Source organism: Saimiri boliviensis, chromosome 13, assembly GCF_048565385.1.
Source record: "Saimiri boliviensis isolate mSaiBol1 chromosome 13, mSaiBol1.pri, whole genome shotgun sequence".
NCBI lineage: Eukaryota > Metazoa > Chordata > Mammalia > Primates > Cebidae > Saimiri > Saimiri boliviensis.
The window spans coordinates 113,426,111-113,449,705 of record NC_133461.1 but is presented as its reverse complement, the minus strand read 5'-3'; the positions used below and the strand labels follow the sequence as shown (position 1 = coordinate 113,449,705).

Genomic DNA, 23,595 nt, shown 5'->3' with positions numbered 1-23,595 from the left:
ATGTTCTGTATACCACTGTTGCTTCACAACCCACCACTTCCGCCACTGCCTTTTTTAAGAAACATAGATCCATATCCTAAATGTTATTTGGAAACTTGGTTTTTATTAGCTCTACAGAATCACCCAGGTCGAACAGTCTTTATCATTGCATACTAGGGTTTCTAAATGTTTCACTGTTAGCATCAGTAACTGTGATAAGCATCATCATATATCGTGGCCATCTGCTTACAATAAAGCAGTAGTACAGCCAACATCATGAGTCAAATATATTTTAAGCCTTTTATATTTCTAGATTATGAAAAAAATTTTTTTGGAGTTTTTTTGCTTTTCAGACAGTGTCTCGGTCTGTCACCCAGGCTGGAGTACAGTGGTATGATCTCGGCTCACTGCAACCTCTGTCTCCCTGGCTTAAGTGATCCTCTCACCTCAGCCTCTCGAATAGTCAGGACCACAGGCATGTACTGCCACGCTAAGCGTTTTTTTTTTGTTTTGTTTTTTTTTTTTGTATTTTTAGTAGAGATGGGGTTCACCATGTTGCCCAGGCTGGTCTCAAACTCCTGAGCTCAAGCAATCCACCTGCCTCAGCTTCCCAAAGTGCTGGGATTACAGGCATGAGGCACTGCGTCCAGCTGAAAAAGAAAATTGTTTTATTCTAGGAAAGGGAGTGAGTACGTTGAGTTTCCATTATCCCTGAAGCACAGGTATTTCTTTCTCTATTGGTGCTGTTTTAATAAGTGAAGAATTTGATGTGTGGTTCATCGTGAGCTTGAACATTTCCATATATTTGGTTTCCATTTGATTTGTCTTGTTTTTGGTAAATTACTTAATGTGTTATTTGCTGGTTTTTTTGGTGGGGGCTTGGGTGTTAGTCTTTTTTCGTATTAGTTTCTTCTTAAAAGGAAACTAACCTTTTAAAGTTGTGCTTCTTTCCCTTAATTTGTCATACACTGTTATTGTCATGTAACTGTTAGATGTTATAACAATTTTCAGCTGTGCTATAGAATCACAGATACTTGTATAAATTGAGCAGTACTTGCTTGGAAAACATAACCATATTAATAGTGTAGGATTCCAGCTGTTCTGCTGGGCTGGCATATTTCCACAGGCCATGGACACAGCTACCCGCACTGCCAGTGCATGGGTCACAGCCTTCTGCAGGTGCATTCAAGAGACAAGTTGTGAGAACTGGGCAGGTAAGCAGGGATGGCTTACATTGCTGGGGAGAGATTGAAAGGTGAATAGAGGGTGCAAAGACAGAATAAAGACAATTTTGAGGCACCGATAAGTTATTTACAGAAGATCAGAAAACACCAAATGGAGATGAGAAGAGGAATCATAATTTCCACTTTGGAATGATATTTTTTAATACAGTTTCTTTCAGAGGGCCCAACAAAAGTAGGGATGCCATTCCTGTGAGATTAAACTACATTCTGATGCCTTCATTGCAATGAAGTTCTAATTCAGGACACCAAGAGCCTAAAGCCAGACAGTAAGTTTCACACGCCCATTATCCCTGCTAAAGGCAATGGCGGACACTCTCAAGATAGAATCTCCAGTCATTCCTGGACCTGTTCCCAGTCCACGCAGCTCACTCAGGGCTGTTGTCTGTTGACACCCAGTTGCAACTTCCTTTTGCCTATTTTGAGAGTCAAAAAGTCACATTCCTCACCTAATCTATGAATATACACAAATCAGAAAGCTACCCAGCAGCTCTCAGGAGCAGAGCTAGGTGTAGCTGTCATAGTTTACAGCATGATGTACAGCATCTGTGTATGCGCTGTATGCGTGTACTATACAGGGCTGTACACAGAAAATCGTGTCTACTTCATGGAAAAAATTTAATGATCTGTGAACAATTTTTGCCTTAAATGCTGCTTTTTGAACCAAATTCTTAAAACATTTTTGTATACTGCATCCTTGCTGAAATAATTTATCAGCTCTGTTAACACCTTTGTAGATTGCTTATAGTCCTAGGTACAAAATCATGTCATCTGTGAATAGACAGTTTCACTTCTTTATTCTTCTTTCTTGCCCCACTTTGCTGGCTAGAATCTCTAGTACAGTGTCGAATAGCAATGCAAGAGCAGACATCCTTGTCTTGTTCCTCATCGTAGGGGAAACTTTAAGTCTCACTATTAACTATGATGTTAACCCTGGGTTTCCCATAGATACCCTGTAGCAGGTTGGGGAAGTTCCCTTTTATTCTTAGTTGTTTTTATCATGAAAGGATGATGGATTTTGTCAAATGCCTTTTCTGCATCTCTTAAAAAAGATGTGGTTTTTGGCCTTCATAAGATCAACGTGCTGTTACTACTTTGACTTCTATATCTTGAACCAACCTTGCATTCTTGGGCCAAAGCCCACTAAGTCATAGTTTGTGATACCTTTTATACACAGCTGTTGGATTTGGTGTCCTGTAACAGCAGGGGATTGGTTCCAGGACCGCCTCCCCACCCCCAACCACCTTGTGATCTTTTGGGTTTTGATGTCAGTCTCATAGGATAAGCTTAGAAAGTGTTCCCTCTTCTGTGTTTTCAAAGAGTTTATGAAGGTTTCTTGTTAACTGTACTTTGAGAGAACTCCATATACGATTTGAAGTCACTGAGAACCTTCAGTTATCTTCCCTTTTGGAAATGTGTGTGTCTTCTTAACCTTTAAGAGGATAAGACCATTTTTTTGCAGAGATGTCTTTTAACACTTTTTCTTTTCATTGTGAAGGCATAACCTAATAGATAAATGGACTGTGAAACCTAGTCTCTTTTGCTTATCTCCAGAATTATCAAAAGGAAAGGGTGTTGCCCTCTGAACATCACAGTTTTAAAAGGCAGAAGTCAGCTTGGCTTGACTTTAATCTCCCTCTCTTCATTATGATGTGTGCATGTGCTGGACACCACTCACCTGCCTTTAGTCCCTATCTAGTGCAATATCAAATGCTACCCAACAACAAAGCCAAGGGATTAGCACCAAGTAGGAGGAAAAACAAGAAGGACCTGCATTCATGACCGACCAGCACCAGCCATTGGGGCCTCTGGTGGCTGATACCAGCATCCACCCTGCTCTCAACCTCCCTGCATCCGTGTCTCTCCCAACACAATTGCTGCTTCTGTCCGTCTTCACTCAAGCCCCACTCCTTGTCCCTTCCTGTTGTCTCAGCACAGAGGAAGTAGACCCTCAACTTTGAAAAGCACTGTGGCCCACGTCCCATGGGCTAAATTCCACTGAGCTAGTAGGAGCTGTTCAAGTGTAGCCTCTGCCTCCAGAATTCCAGCAGGAACTGCATTGCTGTCTGCCTAAAATTAGAAGCCCTGGCTCACGGCATGAGACAGTGTGTTCTAGGTGGTAACGTGGCACCTGCACACGCATCCCTAGCAGTCCTCTCTCAGGCAGTGCATGGCTGCTGTCACTGCCACCCTCAGCATCCGTGAGATAAGGGAGTTGCTCCCCAGTGCACCTGCCCGGATACAGGCCACATGGATCTGCCATTGCTTTTCACAGGAGCACCTAGAAGAGGCCGTTAACCCTCCAAGTTGTCCTTTTTGTCCTTGGTCCTCTCCCTTCCAGTCCCCACTGGCTTTGTCCACAGAGTGACAAAGATGCCCAGAACATCAACTGGAGTGGCAAGTGGGAGAAGGTGCTGCTGGTGCCACAGGGGTCTCGCGCTGGCTTTCGCACCATAACCAGGGTTCCCTGAGGAGTGGGTCCATTTGAAATGTTCTTGTTCTTATAAGGGCAAGTGAAAAAACATGAGGGCATCTATATCAAATAAGAGATACCTCAACTGTCTCATTTTTGCATGGAAATTTCATTTTTATTTGATAATCATTTGAGAAACTTGCACAGATAAAAGCAAGTTGGTTTCAATATCTAACCTATGTAGTCAATTCTAAGGTCATTTAAAAGAATTTAACTTGTGATAAAATACACAAAAAATTTACCATCTTATCCATTTTAGGTGTGCCGTTTAGTGGCATTAAATACATTCATATTGTGCACCCTTCTCTACTATGTATCCCTATGTTCAGGTTTACAAGATAAGCTTTTGTCATCTTGTAAAACTGAAGCTGTGTACCCATTAAGCACCAGCTCTCTATTTCCATCCCCCAGCCCCTGGCAGTCTCTGTTCTACTTTGTCTTTTTGAATTTGACTACTTTAGGGACCTCATCTAAGTGGAATCAGAGGAAATTTGTCATTTTGTGACTGGCTTATTTCACTCAGCATAATGTCCTCAAGGTTCATGCAAGTTGTAGCATGTGTCAGGATTACTTTTAAAAGGCTGATGATACTCTGTTCTATGGATAGACCACATTTTGTTTGTGCATTCATCTGTTGATGGACACTTGAGTTTCTTCAGCCTTTTAGCTGTTGCGAATATTGCTGCTGTAAACATGGGTGTGCAAATATCTGAACCTCTGCTTTCAATCATATGGCAATTCTATGTTTAATTTCTTAGGGAACTGCTATAGCTGTTTTCCATCGTGGGTGCACCATTTTACATTCCCACTGAAGGTTCCAATTTCTCTACATCTTTGGCAACACCTGTTTTTGTTTTAATAATTGCCATCCTATTGAGTGTGAAGTGGTATCCTACTGTGATTTTTTTATATGCATTTCACTGATGACTAGTGATGTTGATTATCTTTGTTGGCCATTTATATGTCTTTTTTGGAGAATTGTCTGTTTAGGCCCTTTTTCCATTTTTCAGTCGGGTGTGCATTTTTGTTGTTGAGTTCTAAGAGGTCTTTATATGTTTTGGGTATTCACCCCTATCAAATATGTCATTTGCAAATACTTTATCCCAGTCCATGGACTGGTTGCACTCTGTTTTGTCCTTTGATGCACAGTTATTTCTCTCTTTTAGTTAGCTGTGGCTATGGTGTCATATCTAAGAAATTATTGCCAAAACCCATGTTAAAATTTTATGTTTCTCCTAAATGTTTTAGTTTTAGCTCTTAGTTTAGACCTTTGATCCATTTAACTTTTATATATGGTGTGAGGTAGATCCAACTTGATGTGGAAGACCAGTTGTCTAGCACTATTTGTTGAAAAGACTGTTCTTTCTCCCTTGAATGGTCTTGGCACTGTCAAAAATCATTTTACCCATAACTGGAAGGGTTTATTTGGGGGTTTGCTATTTTATTCCATTGGTCTGTATGATTGTCTTTGTTTCAGTACAACACCGTTTTGATTATTGCAGGTAGCTTTGTCATAAGTTTTGAAATAAGGATGTGAGAGCCCCTACTTTGTTCCCTTTCAAGATTGTTTTGGTTGTGTGAGGTCTCTGGAGATTTCCTGAGTTTCAGGATAGATTGTTCTATTTCTGCAAAAAAAAAAAAAAAAAGAAGAAAAAAAAATGCCACTGGGATATTTTGATAGGAATTGCATGAAATCTGTAGATCACTTTGAACTGTGGACATCTTAACTATATTAAGGCTTCCAATTCACAACATCGATTGCTTTCTATTTATTTGTGTTGACTTTACTTTCTTTCAGCAATGGTTTATGGTTTTCACTGTACAAGTTTTTTACCTCCTTAAGTTTATTCCTAAATACTTCAGGTTTTTTGTTAGTATTATAAATGGAACTTTCTTAATTTCCTTTTGAGATTGCTTGTTATTGTGTGGAAATATCATGGATTTGTTATGTTCATTTGTAACCTACAATGTTACTGAAATTGTCTATTAAGATTTTTTGTATATGTATGAACTCTAGGATTTTCTACATACAAGATCATGTCATCTGAAAACAGGTAATTTTGCTTCTTCCTTTCCAGTTTGGATGCCTTTTATTTCTTTTTTTTCTTTTTTTTTTTTTTTTTTTTTGCCTATTTGCTCTGGCTAAGCCTCCAGTACTGTGTTGAATAGAAGTGGTGAGATGTGGTATTTATGTCTTGTTGTCGATTTTAAAATAAGTGCTTTCAGTCTTACTGAATATGATTACAGTGGGATTTTCATATGGCCTCTGCTATGTTGAGGTAGTTTCCTTCTATTCCCAGTCGTTGAGAGTTTTTATCACGAAGGGGCATGAGACTGTGTGAAATGCTTTTTCTGCATTAATTGGGAACATATGTTTTTTTCTTCATTGTGTTAATGTAATGTGTATTACATTTATTGACCTGAGCATGTTGAAACTTCTTTGCATCCCAGCTGTAAATCTCACTTGGCCATGATGTGTAATCCTTTCAATGTGCCATTGAATCCTGTTGGCCAGTATTTTGTTGAATATCGATAACAAAAATCTTGATTAGGAATACTGGTATGTGGTGCTCTTTTCTTGTCTAGTTTTGGTATCAGAATAACGCCAGCCTCATAGTATGCATTTGGAAGTGTCCTTTCCTCTGCCTTAGCTTTTTGGAAGTGTTTGAGGAGAATTGATATAATTCTTCAAATGTTTGGTAAAATTCTACAGTGAAGCCATATGGCCCCTGGGCTTTTCTTTTTGGGAGATTTTTCATTACTAATTCAGTTTCTTGACTACCACAAGTCTCTTCAGATTTTCCATTTCTTCATGATTCAATCTTGATAGGTTGTGTGTTTCTAAGAATTTGTCCACTTCATCTAGGTTATGCAATTGATTGATACATAATTGCTCATAGTACTCTTAATACCTTTTATTTCTGTAAAATCAGTTGTAATGTCCCCTCCTTCTGGTTTTATTTTTCTTAGTCACACTAGCGAGAAGTTTGTCAGTTTGGGTTGACCCGACAAACTCTTGGTTTAATTTATTTTTCTCTCTTGCTCTTCTGTTGTCTATTTTGTCTCTGCCCTAATCTGTATTATTTCCTCCATTCTGCTAGTTTTGGGTTGTTTGCTCTTCCTTTGCTAGTTATTTCAGATGTAAATTTAGGGTTGACTTGATATCTTAATTTTTTAAGTATTTGCATGTACAGTTATAAATTTCCCTACCATTGCTTTCACTGTACCTTTTTGTATGTTATGTTTAAATTTTCATTTATCAAGATATTTTCTAATTCTGTTAATCTACTGGTTGAGAGTATTGTTTAATTTTCACATAATTGTGTACTTTTTGTTTTTTCTTCTGTTACTGATTTCTAGTTTCATCCCACTGTGGCCAGAAAAGATACTTTTTATTTTTTCAGTCTTTTGAAATTTCTTGTTTTGTGGTCTAACATGCTGTCTATCCTAGAGAAAGGTCCATTTGCACTTGAGAAAAATGTGTGTACTGCTGTTGTTTGGTGGAGTGTTCTGTATATGTCTGTTAGGTCCAGTTGGTACGATGCTGTTCAAGTTTTGTCTTATGACTGATCCTCTGGTTGTCCTGTCCATTACTGCGAGTGGGCTATTGAAGTATCCTACTCTTATTATAGAACTATCCATTTCTTCCTTTGATTTTTTTTCATGTATTTTGGGGTTCTGATGTTTGTTTGGTGTATATATATTCCATCTTCTTGGTGAGTTTTCAACTTTATAAATGTCAACAGCATGAAGATGAAAATTATAGGACGTCTGGAATTTCCTTTGAATCCATGGGGCTGGGAGTAAGTATAGATGAAACAAGATTGGCTGGGAAAATTTTGAGGCTGCAAGGATAGGTACACATCGGGATGTAGAGCAGGGCGCAACACTTTTTCTGTAAAGGAGTAGATGGTAAATATTGTTGGCTTTTCCAGCCATGTGGCTGTCTTGCCACTTTGCAGTAGTAGCAATGAAGCAGCCACCAGGGAGCCACACACCAGTATGTGTGGCTGTGTTCCAGTCAAACTCTATGGACACTGAAATCTGAATTTCACATGTTTTTCATATGTCATTAAATATTACTCTTTTACATTTTTTCACCATTGAAAAATGTAAAAATCATTCTTAACATGTGGGCTGTGCAAAAACAGGTGGTGGTCCAAATTTGGCCTGTAGGCTATAGCTTGCCAACCCAATTTATACCTTTGTCTTTTTTGTATCTATTTGGTATTTTCCATTAAAAGTTTATAAACATTACTTTCTGTACCTGTTACCGTTTTATTGTAAAAATCGTGTTATTATTAAAAGTTTTTTAAAAAGGCAAAATACAAAAAATGTTACCTATGAATTAGGAGAATTACTTCAAGGTAATAATTATTTTGAAATATCTTTCCAACGTTTTGTATTATATTGCTTTTTAACATGCATAACATGATCCCAAATAAACAGTTAAATATTAGGACACATACCACCCTCCTTTCCCCTTTTGTCCAGAAACTCACCCAGGTGGAGCTGCATCTCCCAGGATGGAGACTGCAGAGGGAACTGCCTTCTTGCAGTTCTCTGGCCTCTATTCTCAAGGGAAAGATGTGCATCTTCATGATGAGCCTTGCAAAATTCTTACCATTTCCTTCTGTCTTAAATAGCACCAGTTTTAAAGTCTCCAAGGAGAAGAGATTTCTGAAATGCTAGTTTCCAAAGAATAAAAAAATAGCTTCTCAAAACTCAAATCAAATGGTATTTCCCATTATCCCATCCCATCCAGATTTGTTCAGCTTCCTTGAAAATAATTTATGTAAATTTTTAAATTTTTTAAAATCATATTTTCCTAAAATTCTAAACAGAAATAATGCCAAAGGGATCAATCAATATCATCACTTGTTATGGAAGCTACAATTCTACTCAACCTTTATCAGTAAGTGAAAATCTTTGCAACTCTGAAAAACCATGCTGAGACATTAATTTCTAAATACTTAAATGGGGGCCAGGTGCAGTCACTCACACCTGTAATCCCAGCACTAGGGGAGGCCAAGGCCAGAGGATTGCTTGAGGCCAGGAGTTTAAGAGCAGCTTGGGCAATATAGCAAGGTCTCATCTCTACACACACACACGCACGCACGCACGCACGCACGGACGCACGCCAGGCATGGTGGCGTACCTATAGTCCCAGCTCCCAGAGGTGGAGGCTGCAGTGAGCTCTGATCGTGCCACTGTACTCCTGACTGGGCAACAGTATAAGACCCTGTCTCAAAAAATATATAAATATTTAAATGTATCCACCCAAATTGATAGCCTTATAGTACAAGGGTGTCACTGTTACTGATGGACATAGTTGAAAGAGAGAAAACCACTCACAGACACTGGTAAGAGAACAGTTGGTCACCAAAAGACAAAGATGCCAGTATGATGATGATGATAACCTTCAAACATAATCAGAAACCTAGTGGATGGAGATTTGCCAACAAACCAGGTTTTGGAGGTATAGTAACCAAAACCTAGAGAATGGTGTGGGGAGTCTGAAATACCTTGTAAAGGTGACAAGTCCTTCAGTGGTGATGAACCCAGTCTTGGAGTCAGAGAAAGGCACAGAAGAAACCTGCATGTTCCCAAGGCACACGTGCCAGGAGAAAACAAGCCCACCAGCAGGAGGCCTGCCTTTAATACTCAACTAACACTCACCTCCTGGTGAGAGGAGACAAAGCCCTAGCCACATCAACCCTGGCTCAGAACTGCCCATGCCCCTTCCAGGGGCTCGGTGTCATTCATGCTCCTTATCTGTTAACCCCTTCCCCAAACCCTGCTCTTCTAGCAGATGGCACACACACTGTGCCACACACGTGGCTGAAAGGATAGCCACGTTTGGAAAGCTGGAGGTTCAGTCGCTCCCCAATTACTATGTTTTCCCTCTAAAAACTTAAAGTGTCACATTTCAAAACACCAGCTTATTTAGTAAACCAGTTTTTCTGTACATAACTCAGACAAGCGCTTCTCTGGGGTCCCCATGTCTACACAGAGTTGGGCACTGCACTGGACTCTGATCTACCTGAGAGACAGCTGGTGCAAGTTTATCAGCTGTCAACCTTAAATGAAGAGGCTTAGAAAATACGGGGAAGCCTCAAGTGTACCGGAGCACACAACTTCAGGACGGCCACCTGTGGGGCGGGCTGCACACAAGCAAGGTCAGTGTTCCCCAGTGGGAAAAGTTAAGGCATCGCTCGTACAGGCAGGGGCAGAGATGTCATGCGCGCCACCACGATTTGGCCCATTACGATGGCTGCATTCTGCAAAGTGAGGGAGCAGTGATCTCAGGGGCCTCGTCTCTGGTGCATTTGGTCGTTGATAGGGAAAGAAAGGCAGGGGTTGCAACTGCACACTTTGTGATTCCAGGTGCATACCTGCATTCCTTCCAAGAGTCAATGTTTTGAATGCTTTTTCAAATTTCAGTTTCAGTGGGCACATGTGCAGGCTTGCTGCGTGGCTGTGTTGCATGATGTGGGGTTTGGGCTACCTTTGAACTCATCACCCAAACAATAAAGGTAGCTTTTCAACCCTTGTCCTCTCCCCGCCTTCCCGCCTCCCTGCCTCCCTTTTGCAGACTCCAGAGTAAAGTTCCAGTGGCGTTAAGTTTGAATTGTGTTAAGTTTGACTTACTCAGTTTCACACAGCTTTATAACCAAAGGCCGCACAATGATGCCACCTCTTAAGAAAAAGCAAGGGGTTCTGTGGATCTTAGCTGTTACGTGAGCGATGTGTACTCATGCAGACTTCATTTCAAGCTCTCCCTCCTTCCTCAATTCAGGAACGAGCGAGGGGAAGGTGATGGGCTGTGACGTAGGCCACACTCACAGGATCCCTGTAGCATGGAAACAAAACTGTTTTTTGATCTCTAGGTGGTTAGGCTGTTTCTAATTCCCATGGAATTTTTTTTACTAGTGCCTACCGTAAAGCTACTTACATTTGTGTTGAGGGAGATCAAATGGTGTCAGCTACATTTTCATTGCTGTGACTTCTTTTCTGGAATTGAGAGGAAATATGGCAGGTACCTGTCCCAGGTGGTGGGCCACTTCCCTGGCTCTCTGCCTGCAGAAGAGGTGCCAGGACACAGCTCTGGAGAACATAAAGAGGGCACAGCTGAGAAATGCTTAAGGAATACAGAGAGCCAGATTAAGGATCCAGTTGTTACCACCTGAGCCTAATGTTACCACTGATCATGGATGTCAGACACTACATGGCCCTGCTGTGCACAGGGACCCAGGAGCTGCCCTGAAAGAAAGCAGCAGCTTGGATGAACCAAGCTTTAGATCCAACTTCCTGCTTGTAGTAAGTGCGCAGGGTGCAGGAGTGAATTAAACACCTCAAACAAACAACAGTGTGTTCAGGAAAAGCTGGGAGGGAAGGGACACAGGGGATCCTGCTTCCAACATCGAAAGATTTCAGAGATAGAACCACCACATATGATACATGATCATGGGTTGGCGGGGAGAAAAGCAGCTAAAAGGTATGGGAACGTGTGTGTGTGTGTGTTAGATGATATAGGAAATTAATTTTGTTAAGTGTGTCTCTTCAGAAATACATGTTGAAGTACTTGGGGTGATAATGATGTCTAGTTTACTTTTAGATGGTCAGATATGTATGCAAACAAAGCAAGTAAGAAATTATTGAATCTCAGTAGCTGCATAATATGTGTGTCCGTTGTACTAAATGCTTTTGCATATTTTTTTATCATAAAAAAACACTTAAAAACTGAAATACTTGTCAATCCCCCACCCCCAAAAAAACAAATTGCAATACAACTGGTTAATTATGAGAATTAACCACTATTTAGAGGATTGAGTGTGATTTGTTTCTTGTTCTTCACCCCACTGGCCTCAAGAATTGAAAACACTTTAAAGGGAGAAAAACTGACCACGAGCCTGCACCCCATCTCATCCTGTCTGCTTATTGTGTCAGAGCCACTGAGGGAAAAATTACTATTTAAATGGTCACAATGGCTAGGCGCAGTGGCCTACACCTGTAATCCCAGCACTTCAGGAGACTGAGGCAGGAGGATCACTTGAGCCCAGGAGTTGGAGGTTATACTGAGCCCTGAGCATGCCATTGTATTTCAGCCTGGGTGACAGCAAGACCCTGCCTCTAAAGAACATTTTTTAATAAAAACAAAAAGTAAATTGTCGCACATTCCTAAGATGCATTAGGCTTTGCTGGGAGATGGCCTTTCTTGTTCACTATTGAGCTTAGCCATTTCCTGCTGTTAAAATTAGAATAACCTTTATTCAGGATGTGCTCCTCCGAGATGAAACGGATGTCAGATTCTGAGAGCCAGAGGTACACACTGCGACGCACTTCCAGACTCAGAGGAAGAGTGAGCAGGCACAAGGACTCTCAGGAAGATGTCCAGGTCCGGGACAGTCATTGTGTGTTCACCATTAGCTCTGACAGCCCGGCTTGAAGCTTCTTTCTAAGGACAGAGACTGAGCAGAGACCCCATGTGTCCTGGGCCCCAAGGGATAAAAGCAGAATGTGCAGGAACCTGTGCAAATGAACCCATGACCCTGGACAGCTAGCAGACTTTAAAAACGAATTCCAGATACAAGCCTGTATTCTTAAACATCTGCCTAAGGCTGCCATGGACCAAATTCTGAAAGATACCTTGTTGCCCTAGAAATGTCTCCCAAAACTCAATAAGCCACTAGTTTCCCGACTCTGTCCAGAGACTTGGCTCCCACCTCCCCCAATTACATTACCTTTTTCCATCAAATCCATGCTCCACACAAAGAGGAAAATCGCACCTAATTCTGATTCACGGAAACATCTGCCCATGGGACAGTGCCCTGCAGGGCCCAGTCTTGGCCTTAAAAGAAGGCCAGGGTTGCGGGTATGACACTAGCCTCCCTCAAGAGCCGTGCCTCACCTCACACAACCTCCCCAGGCACTAGCTCTACTTCCTGTTGACATGGGGACATGGATCCTCTCTAGGGTTGAGAACCAGGATTTAGACCCAGAAATGGACTCGGTGGCCTCAAGGGAGAAAAAGCAAGAGCAGAGCAGAAAATGAACAGGAAGGGACCACAATGGACAGTGGGTCACAGAAGAGGGCCTGTTCCAGAAGAAAGCAGCAGCCTCTTCGGAGTGGCACGCAGGTGAGAGGAGCTGTGGGTTAGGGCACCAAGAAGCCAGCCAGGCAAGCAGGGCCCTTGGTGGCACAGGTGCCCCAGGATCTGCAGGAGGATTCAGTGAAAGTGCATGCCCAGAAGCTGCAGGTGAGCCTGCCGAGAACACCTCCCACGTTGAGTTGCCCGGCTCTCTCCAGGCTGGGCCCCTTGCCGGGCTGCCTGACACTTCCAGCCCTGCAGCCCCTCCTCACAGGGCCATGGGCCTCCCACCTTGCCCATCTCTGTCCTCATCCACCAGCTTCCTCAGCAAGTAATTGTTTAAAGCGAATCCATTTAAAGAATATTAAGTATGTTATAGATGGCACTCGTGACAAAAATGAACATTCCAACAACCACCACACCCCCAGACTTTTCTCATGTAAATGGAAGGGCGTTTCAGAACCTCCGTGGCACATACTGCCAGGGCTGAGCTCCTCCCATCTGCTTCCTGGGCACAGGGCTCAGCCCTGGGAGGAGCCAGTGCAGCTGTCACGGGCATCTCCTGTGGGCATCTCATGAGGGTGGCTGTCGGGCAGGTGTCTCACAAGACTGGCTGTCATGTGGTGGCTGCAGAGGAAGCAGCCATGGTATCGGGCTGGGAGGCAGCAGGCGTGGGACCCAAAGGTAGTCACTGTCACCTGGGCCTACAAACCCTGGGGACCATGTCCTAAAGGAAGCACCACCCTGGGCCAAGACCCTGAAACACTAGAGCAGCTTTGGGAAGATGCTTTCTTGTAGACTGGAAGGAGACAAAAGTAGCTTCCTGGCACTTGGGTGGTAGGTGGCAGGGGCTGCATGTGGAGCCGGGATGCTGGCCTGCAGGCTGATAGCTCCTCCACCGAGAGCACCCCAGACCCGGACCTCAGCAGCATGCAAGTGTTGGGGAGGATATGCCTCTAAGGTGACTGTTTTAAGTATTTAATAGAAGGTACTGCAGTAGGGCCTGGCTGAGGCCGGGCCCACAAGTGGATTCTGCAACAAAGCACAGCTGAGATCAGAAGAGGCCCAGAGTAGCGGCCACACTCGTGTTGCTGGCACAGGCCACGGCCTCCTGAGACAGTACTCGGGCCACCACACACATTATGAGGGATGCCATCCACCCTGCCAGGGGAGGCCCAGACTTGACACAGAGGCCCCAGAACCACACAGCACCAACCCCCATCAGGGCCTGGCAGCTTCCAAACAAGCTCAAGGCCAAACAGCCATCTGCCTTGGTGCAAAGATCGAAACTTCAGCATCTGACCCCAAAACCCAAACCAGAGGGGGACTTTGCCGAAGGTCATGGTGATGGGGGGAGGGAGGTGGTGCCTTGCAGAAGGGAGCCCTGACACTCTCTTAATGGCTCAGACCTGGCGCAGGCATAGCCTTCATGCTCAGACCCTGGGGACGTGGCCTTGGCCTCTAACCTGCCCATCCCCAGCAGGCTGTCCCTGATGGTCTCTGTGAGCTTCTCTGCCCCTGTGATACTTTGCCTCATTCCTGGGAAATGCTACATAAATACCCACAACTGAGTGAAGGTTGCCCTGATCCTCCCCAACTCAGCCTGTGGTCTCTCTTCATCATCTGGTGTCATTCCACCTGCAACAGAACAAACTCATTCCTGGAATTCAAGAGTGGGACTCTTGGACTTCACTCTGAGCATCTATACAACGGGCACAGCAATGCCAGCCCTGCAGGACTGTGCTAGGGTCCCAGAGGGAGGCAAGGGCATAGCACGAGTGTCTGACAGGGTTGGCACAGATAGGTGATGGTACCTGCTGGGGCCCAGCAGGGCAAGGCCACAGGCTGGTGTTGCTGCTCTAAGACCTGCCACCTGTGCCCTCCCTGAAAAGCAATGGGAGCTTGGGCAGACGTGGCCTGAGCCCATCCCAGAGGCAGCCAAGCCTCCTCCAAAGCCAACAGGAACAGGTGGGCAGCGTGGTCAGGTGGCCCTGCCACTTGTCACTGTTTAAAATTGGGTTTCTTAAAAATAACCTAGTAACACATAAAAAACCTAAATAATAGGTACTTAAAGTTTTCATTTTGCTCACTTCTAGTTTTATTTCTTGGCTGAGGGTTTTTTGGCAGAAATTTCAGTTGAATCTTCAAACAGTGGCTGTTTGAGCTGGAGTATTCCAATTCAGGGAACTGAAATATATTAATTCAATCAAAAATAGTTTACTTCCTCAGGGGAAGTCAACTGATTTTTTTTAGTCTCCCTCCCACCCCAGCCTTTCACTGGGCCAAGTCATTGCCTAAGTTTAATAGGTTGACATTCTTAAGAGGCCACTGGCCTTCACCTGGGGAAGGAGGGGAGAGGCCACAGAGGGGTGCATTTTCAGCTCACCCTGCTAAAGCTGAGACAGAGATGGGTCCAACACCCCCTATGGCTTTGAACCCCGCTGAGTAGAAAGCCCCAGACATGGCAACATTCCTGCCTGGCGAGAGGTCCCCTCTGTGCCTGAGCTGCTCTGAGCTGACTTCACCCCAGGCTGTGCCTGCCTCACAGTTTTGTAAATGGTGACTTACCATGATGCCCACATGGAAGCGTCACCTCCTCAGGATGAGCAGGTACATGATACATGCACATGGCCAGACAGCAGGACACATGTGAGGGGCAGAGGCGCTTCAGAGACGGCACCAGCAGGACCCCAGGCTTCCAGTTTGCTGCCTCACTTCCTCAAGATCAGAGGTAGAGCTGCTGAGAGTGACGATGTACCTACGAAGCACCACCGGATACACGCATCGTGTTTCTTTGTGAATAGTCAGTACTCTTCTTTTTTTCACATATTCCAGCAACATTAAAAACAGAGGTAAAATTCACCCCATAATCCTTTCATTTTAACTATTAAAATGTATTGTTTACCACATGGCCTACTGTGCTTCTCCACAGGAGCAAGGGGGATACTTGCCAGCTCCAACGGGAACACAACCACGTCACCAGATGACCCGCGTTCCTGCGGCAACGTGGCAGCAAAAGATGGGTTTACCCCATCAAAGGCTACCAGCACCAGGGCGCTGACGTCAGATTGTCTTGTGTTAAAAAACACAGATTGCTAAGAAAAAGTGGCTTTTAAAATACACGCCTTGTTAAATCTTATGTTCTCAGGAGTCAACACAGCAGAGAAGTAAAAGCACCAGGTATTGGCAACAGGAGATAAAACCCACATCCAAGATCTCAGAGACCCTGGCCTAGGAGGGCGGGTGGAGCCAGGGATGGAAGTCCACAGCTGGTCCCTCACCTGCCAGCAGCATCAACTCTTACTCACCTACCGATGCCATTTAAAAGTGAAACCTTCTCCACTGTCACTACTGGGGAGTGTTCCACGGCAGGGCCAGAAGCACTGCGGACAGGAGCAGCACAAACGCCTGCCGTGGCCTGGATGAGGCGATCCCAGTACCACGCCTCATCCCACTGTGTCACATCAAATTTGCTCAACAGTTGCTCTTGACAATACTTTGTCTTGTCCTTTCTTGCACAAGGGAAAAGGGCACAGAAAGTGCAGAAACATGACAAGTTAGTGCATATAAATCAATAAACCCTCACAGTCATTAAAACCAAAAGCCCTCCCAGTAAAGCCTCTGTGGCTCCCCAGGTAGGACAGTGGCAGTGGCCGGGCTGGATCAGTGAGGCTGCCAGTCCTCAGCACGCTGCCTGCCGTTAGAGGGAGGCCCCTGCATGTTACGAACTCCCAACAACAACAATGGGTGCTGTGCTCACAGCCTCAGAAGGTGGCAGGCTCCGCGGCCATCACAGTGACTCACGGCAGTCCTAAGAGACAAGCCTGCTGCTTCCCATCATGCATGAGGAACAGGGTCTCTCAGGCAGAGCGGCAAACACCCACCTGGTGAGTCCAGGACAGGGCCTCACACAGTGTCATCACCACCTCAGGAGGGGCAGAGGGATGCGTGGCAGGCAGGCCCGCTGGGTAAAGTTGTGACCTTCCAAATGTCAGGACTTCTACAGGTAATCCCAGTAACCACTGCCTTCCTTCCAGAGCAGCTGCTCCTGGCCCTTCACCACACGAGGGTGCCTAGGCGGTGTGCCCTGGGGTGTGGCATCTCTGCTGTCCCAGTGCTGTCAGCCCAGCAAGAAAGAGCCACCCCACAGAAAGAACACCTTGAACACAGCCATGACCAGGACAGTCAGGAAGTTCGGCGTCGGCATCTGCGTTGACGGAGGGCAGCTCCATGGACCCGTCCCACTGACCTCTAAAGACAGGAGAGAAAGGGTAATGGATGCAGTGGTGGAGATTAGCCCCTGACCTGGAAACTTCCACAGTCAAGGAAGCTTCTAGAGAAAACTGTGGTGCCCACTGCCTCCCACTCTAGGCCATACCACTCAGCTGAGATTCTCAGTGGACTTCAGGATGCTGCCCGGGGTTATATGACTGAGCACGAACCCATCCACACTGGCCCACATGCTGCCTCACTCCCAAGGCCCTGCATTTTCTGCCCAAACTTCACTGGAAATTTCACTGTCTACACCACCACCACCATCAACACCACAGCTGTTTTCCTGGAGGTGGCAGCTTTTATACAGCTACACCGCTGAGTCCTAAATTCCTAGCAGGGGCTGATGAGCACCAGCTGTATTCAGCAAGGCCCCTGACCCACCCAAACCCTGTGCCTCCTGCCTTTAGCTCTTTAAAATTAAAGTGTTTACACAGGCAAAAGCCTTTGGTTATAGCTGTTCAAGACTAGGATGCAGAAAACCTAATCTAAGATTAGGAAGTGTTCAGTATTTCACAGCTTCACCAATATTCTTCAAGCTTCACTATCTTCTCCTCAGAATTCTCAGAATACCCCTACTTTATAAACAGAAAACAAAGCTTGCAGGTGAGCAGCCGGCACCCTTCACAGGGCTGGCGCTGCAGGCCAAGGCCTCACTGAAAGGGCCACAGAGAGCCGCCTGAGAGCACTGTTGGCGCTATCTCCTCTTGCTTACCAAACTGACACAGCTCCGATGTTTGAAATACTGAGCTGTCTTCTTTCAGGAGAATTGTACACTTTAAACAACTGACAATAGCTAGTCCACTTTTCTGTCATTCGCTAAAAGCTCAAGTTTTCGTTTCCACATGATTCTTCCTTCACAATTGGAATCACAAAGCCTCTTTGGTAAGAGAGTAGTGCTTTTTCTGAAACAGGCGCAGTCAACTACTGGACCTGTGGCTTCCCCAACAGCGGGCCAGTCCTGAGCCCAGCAGCCAGTGAGCGGTAGCGGCGGCGGCCTGCCCGTTCCCCTCAGGGCTGCCAGCAACAACCAGATGCCAACGCACAAGGTCCCCAGTGGCCGGGTGAGAGCGGGTGGCCACTGGCAACCACAGACAGAGCTGCCACAGCCACTCTGCTAGGTCTGAAGAACTAAAAAACAATACACCACTTAAGTCTGAGGCTAAATTGAGTATCATTTCATCTGACTGAGCCCTCATTTTGATGTCTCATATCCAGAATTATCAACAATTTTGGAATTACAGAACTGCAGGCCAAGACAGGAATCACTCACTGCCGCAGTTTCAATCCCCAAATGTTAATTCTGGCTGGTGCTGGGTCAGAGGGTTCACGTTGCCAGTCGCAGCACCAGGCAGACACTTGGACCAAGCAGCACGCACCCGGATGAGGAGGACTACTCTGCTTCCACCCGGCTCAGGATGAGGCAGAGGCCTGCTCACAGAGCATTCCCACCTCATCGGGTAGAAAACTGTTTCTCTACCAGAAGGAAAACAATAGCAGCAAGCTCTTCCAGTCCTTCAGCACTGTTTGAACAACCTTTGGACTACTCTGAGCTTTTTTTTTTTTTGGACAGGGCCTCACTGTCACCTGGCTAGAGTGCACTCTTCAGTTGAGCACTTTGTTTGGAAAATGATCAAATTAATGTTGAGCACTGGAAAAATCATCGTAGCCGGCTGATCTCTTCAGAGCTGACTCAAGAGTGCCCTGCTGGCTGGCCTTTCAGTTGATCAGTCAAATACTAACTGAAGAATGACCAAAAAAACCCAAAGCAAATTAACAGCTCCAAGTAAATCAGGGGAGTGAGAGCAGAATGGTTCCCTCAGCTGTGAGACAGCCAGAGGTGACTAGAAATACTTGTCAGGTGTGGGTGAGCAGCTCAGGCTCTGAGGGCACCAGGCAAGGCCGGGGGATGGGGCAAAATGAGCACCAGTGCCATCCATTCTCCCCAGCGAGGGTGGAGTGAGCAACAGTGCGGTCCCCACTCACCCACGAGGCCCGTGAGGAAGGGCGGGAATCCACCTGCCCAGGACGCAGGTCTGAGAAGAGGCATCCCACATGGCGGCCCTCCTGTGCCTCCCTGCAAAGCATCTGCACCCCAAAAACACAGCCTCAAAGGCACTGTAGGGCCTGGGTCCTGTTCCCATGAGAAGTGAACAGCACTCTCTAGACAGGCCACTGCTTTATAAAAGGACTTGTTAAAAGTGAATTGTTACTACTGTGTTCATGTTTCTCCAATTAGAAATGAAGGAGTACAAGTGTGCTTAAGGATAGAACTCATGAAATGAAGAATCAAACAGAGCAGCCGGGGTGCCCTGCCACGTTTCCCCACCCCGAGTGGAGGGCTGTGCATCAAGGACTCAGTCACACACAGTCCATTCAAACACGCAAAAGACACATCTTGAAAACCAAGGTTGAAGTGGTTCATTTATTCGTGAAAAGTCTACACGTGTTGACTGCATTCTAAAATGAGGCTAAATGGTCAGGAAAGGTGCCATTAGCTCTGAGTGATTAAAACCATCATAAGCAGATGCCAGTAATCATGCAAACCAATCATGAAAGAGCTTAGAAACAATACTTTTATTTTTTAAAAACTTCAGCATTGAGGAACCCTTCTCTGAAGCCCATGACGTTCCTATTTTAAAAAGTACAGTAGGAGGAGCACAGGGCAACTGTCTTCACACAGGGAAGCTGTGTGTTTACACAAGTCAGACACCCAAAATCAAAACCACATTCTCCCATTAACTTGTGAAGATAGCAAATGTGCTTTGGTAGGTTCTTTCAAGAAAAGATCATTTTTCTCCCAAAGCACACAAATAAATATTTATATTAAAAACCATAATTATTTTAATCAGGCACAGAAAAAAAAATCATATTTACGTTAGTCTTGTAGATAAGAAGAATCTTATTTACAGTGCATATTCCAATCCCAATCTGGGTTTATCCTCAAATTTTGAGAAACCGCATAAGGAACTATTTTGCCAACTACGCGTCACGATTCTATGATCGATGTGAGTTGCAGGCACTTAGCAATCCAACAGAGGCACAGCAACCGCAGCCATCACAGCCACCGAGCTCCCCACAATGTGGGGCAGTGGCCCCCATCTCCCCACACACGTGTGATCTCCAGACTTCCAAACACAGTGTTTACATTCCTGCGCAGCAAGACCATGTTAGCCAGCAACAACCCTACGCTGACTTCTGCTTGAAAGTATTGCAGAAGCCCCAGCAAGCAATTCTCTAGGGAGAAGGAGAGTTACAACCATTTACCTGAGGAAACTTAGAACTTGTCAATATAGCTGTTATACTAAAAATTATAAACCTTTCTTATGGAACAAAGAAAACCTCCATAACTTCACAATTTCAAGGTTCTAATACAAACTAGAATTTTTGTTTGAACACAACTTGAAGCATGTCCCCCTTTCAAGACTTGATAAGTAAACTTGTTCTATTGAAAAAAAAGTAGATTGACAGATGGCTAGACAGATGCAGATTGATAGATGACTGATAGAGGACAGATGAACAGATACAGATGAGTGATAGGTATAAGTGATTGATAAAGATTATCGCTTTAGCTAGATGGATGGATGGATTAGGTTAGGGTTGGGTTGGTGCAAAATTGCTGTTTTAGCCATAATAGATGACAGATCAAGTAAACCTGTTCTATGTTAAAACACATGCAGACACTGGTAACACTGCAGTGTGTTCTGCCATCAGGCACACTCAATTATTCCACAGGAACAAACTCAAGGAACATCCACATGCATGGAACAGCACAGAAGCGCATGCCGAGCAACTCAAGAAAGGATTTTTGTCTTGTTTTAATGTGAGGGGAATGCACAGTGTAACTGGAGGTTTTACTCTGCTTTTAAACAAAAAGGAAAAACATACCTTTTCTTTCAAACCACTTTTACTTTAGATGTCTGCAACACCCGCTGATATGACCGGACCCTGCTGGGGACACAACTGGCACCTGATACTGTGCAGGATCACACTGTCAGGGACAGTAAGCAGACAGAAAAAGAGCGCAAGACAGGCTTTCAAATTGGTCGTCAGTTACTCTTGTGGAGGAAACACAGCTTCTTACAGATCTAACACCAATCACCATAGGCATCTCGCTTTGAGAAAGCAAACATATGAGCCTAATAAAAAAGAGGCACTTCAGTATTTTATGCACAGTCTTAACTCTGTATAATGAGCAAGAGACTGTTTCCTAAACAAAATTATCAAGTGACTAAAATTTGTCCATACTTCTTGAATCTGTGAACAAAAAAGAGAGCAAATTTTTTAAGAAAATAAAGGGACTAATTTATAAGTTCAAAAGAGGTAAAAATTAAGTCCCAAAAAAGAACCACTGTTATCATCCAATGCACACAAGAGGCTACTCCTTCCTCAGCAAAAGATGAGCATACATTTTAAGATACTGACATTTTACACCCAAACATAACCTTTGCTTTTCCAGTATTTGTTTACGTATCTTTTAATTTAATAAAAACAAAGTTTAATTTGCCAAGTTAAACAAAATTTAACACAACTGAGGAAGACTCATCTCACCTCCTGACTGTAATTTTCTGACAAAAGAGAACTGCCTAACTGCTGCATTCCCATGTGTCACAGATGGTACATATGTGCCACGTACAAGAAAAACTTCTTCTACGTACACAAGTTCTGAGACAGAACTACAGCAGAGAGCAGCGTGAAAATCATTTTGTGGCAAACTGCAAATCATTACTGTTGTATTATGGGACAGCATCAAAAATTAACATCTCCAGTTTCTGCAAAACATGGACTGAGTGGGTGAGTATTTCTGCAATAAGGCAATCAAATGTACAATCCCTGCACATGTTCACCAAGGAGTCACAGTGTGTGTGAGTTCATTAAACAATGCAACAGAGGTCCAAATATGAAATATAGGCAAAAAGTAGACTCTCTTTCTAACACAGAAAAGACTCAACAACTAAATGGTATACTAATAAAAGGCCACCCTCGCCACACAGCTCCCCTTACTCCGCCTCTTCCGGGCTGTCCGTCAGGTGACCTTTACTCTGCCGCCGGATGCTCACCAGCCTCCCCGCCGAGCGCAGGCTCCACCTGGAGCTGTTTGCAGAGCTGGCCAGGCTGGTGTACTTGGTTGAGCCCTTGGCGTCATCCTCCCAGCCTGGCCAGGATGGGTGGCCACCCACGGTGTCCTCAGGGTCAGCTGATATGTCTTCAAGAGCAAGTTTTGGAGGCTCCCAACCTTCGATCTCATCTGGTTTTTTAGACTGTATATTCTGTTTTAAAACCAGATTGTCCCAAAATCCCGATTTCTTCTCTGCCTTCAACTCTTCTTTTAATCGCAAGTTAGTTCTATAAGAGATGAAAGAGTTACAGGTGTTGGTGACCCAGTGGTCTTAGGACCTCCAGCTGTATCCCTTTACAAACATAAAATTCTTTAAAATTTTAAAAAAATGTTTAGAAAATAAATACAAGTCTATATGAAAAGTTTCAAATATTAAAATTAATATGGAAAAATTAGTCACTACATGTGGTGAAAGCCATATTTTAGGATACCACTTGGCAATACATATGCAAAGAATAGTTCTGACAAGAAAGAAAGAAGTACTATCACACAAGAGAGATCCTCAAGGCAATAGGAAGGTAGTGCTCAAGAGTTCGAGCAAATCAGATCTATGAGAATCGAGGGTCTAGATTAAGAAACAAGGAGGGAAATCTATTCAATTTACCAAATAGGTTTAATCAATAGGATTATTAATATACCAAGCTACTGCCAAGCATTTAGTAGGTAATTTACTCAACAAAAATAAGAATTCAGAACACCATCTACTATTGAAAGGAAAAGGTGGCTAGCGACAGCTATGGAAGAAAGATCCTCCAGGGCTTTTCACCCTGACTGTCCATGAGTATCACCTGGAAACTTTTTAACAACACCCGTGTCCAGGCCCTCTCCTTCAAGATGCAGGTCACCTGACAACCAGGGAACCAGTTTACCCCATCCTCTTCATTCTTCTACAGATGAAGGACGAAGGTGAAGTCACAGCTCCACCACAGCACGAAGGGCCACGTGTCGTGTCTGCCCTCAGTGCACCGAAGTGCAGAGAAGCAAACCAGGGGACCCACAATCCTCAAACAAAAATGAACTCTGTACTTGTAGACTCACCAAGATTCATCTTCTAATCAAACAACTTTCCACAACACAGAGTAAATATGCCATTGGTAATATCAGTGGGTAGTCACTGAACTTGTATTTTCAACTTTACACTTTTTAAAATTCTGAAACATTGATAAAGTAGCAAGGTCAATTTAAATTTATACAGTTTTCTAAAATCTTTTACAGTTTACCAGTCCATCCTTTGCATTTTTAAGTGTTGGTTTTTTCTTTCCCTGAAACGACGAAAACTCTTAACCGTGGCTACAGCCTGCTTGAAGGCAGTAAGCTCAGTTCATAATGCTAAGTTCTTTTCCACTTTTCTATGACCTTTCAAAATGCCAAGGGATCCTCATGACCTTTTATCCAAAGTAGTTTTTTTTTTTGTTTTTT

General features: G+C 44.2%; 2 protein-coding genes across 5 annotated transcripts in view; one reads left to right on the top strand and one right to left on the bottom strand.

Moving 5' to 3' along the window:
- Positions 1-7,950, top strand: part of FBXO25 (F-box protein 25) — a 62,988-nt gene extending 55,038 nt beyond the window's left edge. Inside the window, exon 12 of one of the 2 annotated variants that reach the window (XR_012513346.1) lies at positions 518-7,950. The gene's annotated coding sequence lies outside the window, so the exon portion shown is untranslated. Of the gene's footprint in view, positions 1-514 lie in introns of both variants that reach the window. The other variant, XR_012513345.1, reaches the window with a different exon arrangement.
- Positions 5,322-23,595, bottom strand: part of TDRP (testis development related protein) — a 62,008-nt gene continuing 43,734 nt past the window's right edge. The window contains exons 3-4 of one of the 3 annotated variants that reach the window (XR_012513348.1): positions 10,345-22,403; positions 5,322-8,381 (exon numbers count right to left, since the gene is read on the bottom strand). Coding sequence is in view for 1 of the 3 variants with exons in the window: in XM_039461176.2 (XP_039317110.1) it covers positions 22,058-22,403 (346 nt within the window). In the remaining 2 variants the exon portion in view is untranslated. Of the gene's footprint in view, positions 22,404-23,595 lie in introns of all 3 variants that reach the window. The other 2 variants (XR_012513347.1, XM_039461176.2) reach the window with 2 other exon arrangements.